This window comes from Anser cygnoides, chromosome 7 (assembly GCF_040182565.1).
Source record: "Anser cygnoides isolate HZ-2024a breed goose chromosome 7, Taihu_goose_T2T_genome, whole genome shotgun sequence".
Lineage (NCBI taxonomy): Eukaryota > Metazoa > Chordata > Aves > Anseriformes > Anatidae > Anser > Anser cygnoides.
In genome coordinates this window covers 4,695,001-4,698,389 of record NC_089879.1, presented here as the reverse complement: position 1 = coordinate 4,698,389, position 3,389 = coordinate 4,695,001, and the positions used below count along the sequence as shown (strand labels likewise).

Genomic DNA, 3,389 nt, shown 5'->3' with positions numbered 1-3,389 from the left:
TTCCTTTCCTTTCCTTTCCTTTCCTTTCCTTTCCTTTCCTTTCCTTTCCTTTCCTTTCCTTTCCTTTCCTTTCCTTTCCTTTCCTTTCCTTTCCTTTCCTTTCCTTTCCTTTCCTTTCCTTTCCTTTCCTTTCCTTTCCTTTTTCCTTTCCTTTCCTTTCCTTTCCTTTCCTTTCCTTTCCTTTCCTTTCCTTTCCTTTCCTTTCCTTTCCTTTCCTTTCCTTTCCTTTCCTTTCCTTTCCTTTCCTTTCCTTTCCTTTCCTTTCCTTTCCTTTCCTTTCCTTTCCTTTCCTTTCCTTTCCTTTCCTTTCCTTTCCTTTCCTTTCCTTTCCTTTCCTTTCCTTTCCTTTCCTTTCCTTTCCTTTCCTTTCCTTTCCTTTCTCGTTTCCTTTTCCCCTTCCCTTTCCCTTTCCTTTCTCCCTTCCCTCCCAGCCCACCCCCGCCCGTTCCGCACCCTGTGCCCGGTTCCCCCCGGCCCGGTCCCGGCAGGGGGCGCTTCCTGCCCGGCGGGGCCGGCGGGCGGCGGGGAGGCGGCGGCAGCTCCGGGCCGGGCAGGGAAGGAGCGGACAAGGAAGGGGAAAGGAGGGTCCCCCAAATCGCTGCTGCTCCGCGGCGGAGCTGGGGGGAAAACACCGTGCCCCGAGGTGCCTGGGGGGGAGGAGCCGGGCGTTGCAGCGACATCCAGGGGGGCGCCGCGCTCCGGGCATCCCGCTCTCGGGGCCGGGGGCTCGGGCAGCCCGCACGGCTCGGCCCGGCTCGGCCCGGCCCGGAGCTGCCGCCGGGTTTTGGGGTGCGGGGATGAAGAGGGGTGGCCGGGCGGCGGGGCCGCTTTGGTGGCAGGAGCGGGGCGTCCCTCGGCTCCCTTCTCTCCCGTGGTGCTTCAGCGGAGCCGGTGTCCCTTTGTGCTAATAGCCCCGTCCTCATTTGCTGCCTAATTGGCCTATATAAAGCCAATAACGGGCGGGCGCTCGGAGCCTCCAGCCGCAGCAGCACGTCGCAGGGGGGCCGGGGCCGCGGCGGCTGCGGGCAGGCAGGGGCTGAGCGGAGCCTTCTCCTCCCGGCTGCCTCCCCGCCTAATCCCATTTGCCATCGTGCGTGCCCAATCGCCGTGTGCTCCCCGCGTTTAACTTGGATGACATTTTGATTTCATCATTAGCATCCGGCGCCAGGTTGACGCAGCAGCGAGCGGCGGCGGCGGCGGCGGCGGCGGCGGCAGCGACGACCCCCGGCTCTCTCCGCCTGCCCGCAGCAGCCCCCCGGTGCCTGGGGCTGCCAGGGTCCCCCCGGCCCCCCGCCCTGCCGCCCCCCCATGCGAGGGGCCCCCGGCCGGCCCCGCCGCCCCGCTCCCCCGCCGCGCCGCCGCGCCTCTCCCCCGCTCCGCCGGGAGCCGCCTCGGGCGGGCAGGAGCCGGGCGGGCACCGGAGGATGCCGGAGACCGGGCAGGAGCCGCCCAGCGCCCCGCCGCCCCCCAAGGAGTCGTTCTACATCAAGAACCTGCTCAACGGAGACCCCCCGAAAGCGGCCCCCAAGCAGCCGCGCCCGCTGTTCGCCCCGTCGGGCAAAGGCGCGGCGGACGGAGCCGGCTTCGCCCTGTCGCAGGTGGGCGACCTCGCCTTCCCCCGCTTCGACATCCCGGCGCCGCGCTTCGCCCTGAGCGCCCACTGCCTGGAGCGCGCCCAGACCTGGTGGTACCCCTACGCCCTGACCCCGGCCGGAGCCCACCTGCCCCGCACCGAAGGTAGAGCTCCCCGCCTCCCCGACGGGGCGGCCGCGGGGATGGGGACGGCGAAGGGGAGCGGGGACCGGGGTGGGGACGGGGATCGGGGACGGGATGGGGACGGGGAGCCCGCGGTCGGGGTCGCGCAGCCCGGCCCGGCGTCCCCCCGCTGCCCCCCGACGGGGCGCCGGGCCGGGCGGTGAAGGTGTCTCTTTGTGTCCCTCTCTCCCCCCTGCCCGCTGCCCCCCGGTCCAGCCGCCGAGAAATCCCTCCTGAGGGACTCGTCCCCGGCCTCGGGCACCGACAGGGACTCCCCGGAGCCGCTGCTCAAGGCGGACGCGGAGCACAAGGAGCTGGACTCCAAGAGCCCCGACGAGATCGTGCTGGAGGAGAGCGACTCGGAGGAGGCCAAGAAGGAGCCGGGCGCGGAGGACTGGAAGAAACGGGAGGAGAGCCCGGAGAAGAAACCGTGCCGCAAGAAGAAAACCCGCACGGTGTTCAGCCGCAGCCAGGTCTTCCAGCTGGAGTCCACCTTCGACATGAAGCGCTACCTGAGCAGCTCGGAGCGGGCCGGCCTGGCTGCCTCGCTGCACCTCACAGAGACCCAGGTGAAGATCTGGTTCCAGAACCGCCGCAACAAGTGGAAGCGGCAGCTGGCGGCCGAGCTGGAGGCCGCCAACCTGAGCCACGCCGCGGCGCAGCGCATCGTCCGCGTCCCCATCCTCTACCACGAGAACTCGGGCGCCGAGGGCGGCTCGGCCGCCGCCAGCGCCCCCGGCACCCAGCCCCTGCTCACTTTCCCCCACCCCGTCTATTATTCCCACCCCGTGGTCACCTCCGTGCCCCTCCTGAGGCCCGTCTGAGCCCGCCGCGTTCCCCACCCCACCCCGATCCCCGGCCCCCGCGTAAGTAACTGCGGCCACGGCGCGGCCCCGACGGCGAGGGCCCGGGGCGGAGGGGGGGGGGGGGGGGAGGCGGAGGGGAAAAGAACGGAAAAAGCGGCCGGGACCCCGGGGAGAGGTTGGGGGGGGAACGAAAGAGGGAGCTCGGAGAGCCCCCCGGGGCTGTCACGCCGTTTGGGAGCGTGGCCGAAAGCCGCGGTGGGCTCGGCGGCTTTAGGTTTATTTTTGTATTAAAAAAGAAAAAAAAAAAAAAAAGGAAAAAAAAAAAAAAGGTGGGGAGAATAAAAAGCGAACGATCCCGCGCCACTCCTCGAGGTTTGCCAAACGCTAAAGGGAAAGGCGAAAATTTCCGTCCCTTTCGGACCTCCCCTCTGCCTCCGGACCGCGCCGGCTCCCGACCCTGGTGCGACTCCGACTCCAGCGACCGCGGCTTTTCCTTGGGGCAGCCCTCGGCACCGATTTGCCTCTTTCTTTCCCCATATTTTGTACCTTTCGCTTTCTGCCATGGGACTTTCTAACTAGCGAGAACTACAGCCTCACAGCGAACGGCTGAACACGCCGGCACCACCGGGTGCCGCTTATTTATTATCGGTTCCGTAGAGATTTTAAATCCTTGCTTTGAATTCTTGTTTTCCTAGCAGTTGTCTTTATTTTTTTTTTCTTTATTTTATTTTTTCCTTGTAAAGTTATTTCGGTATTTGGGGGAAAAAAAAAAAATCTGTACTCTTTTGATTTCTTTTGTAACGCTGACTCTTCTTATTGTACCTTTGA

General features: G+C 65.1%; 1 protein-coding gene across 1 annotated transcript in view; it reads left to right on the top strand.

The window, feature by feature from the left end:
- The first annotated feature begins 546 nt into the window (after window positions 1-546).
- HMX3 (H6 family homeobox 3) overlaps window positions 547-3,389 on the top strand; it is a 4,048-nt gene continuing 1,205 nt past the window's right edge. Inside the window, exons 1-2 of the mRNA XM_013185792.3 lie at window positions 547-1,737; window positions 1,972-3,389. The exon at window positions 1,972-3,389 is cut by the window's right edge and continues 1,205 nt beyond it. Of these exons, the coding sequence (XP_013041246.2) occupies window positions 1,425-1,737; window positions 1,972-2,579 (921 nt within the window). The 5' untranslated portion in view covers window positions 547-1,424 and the 3' untranslated portion in view covers window positions 2,580-3,389. The remainder of the gene's footprint in view (window positions 1,738-1,971) is intronic.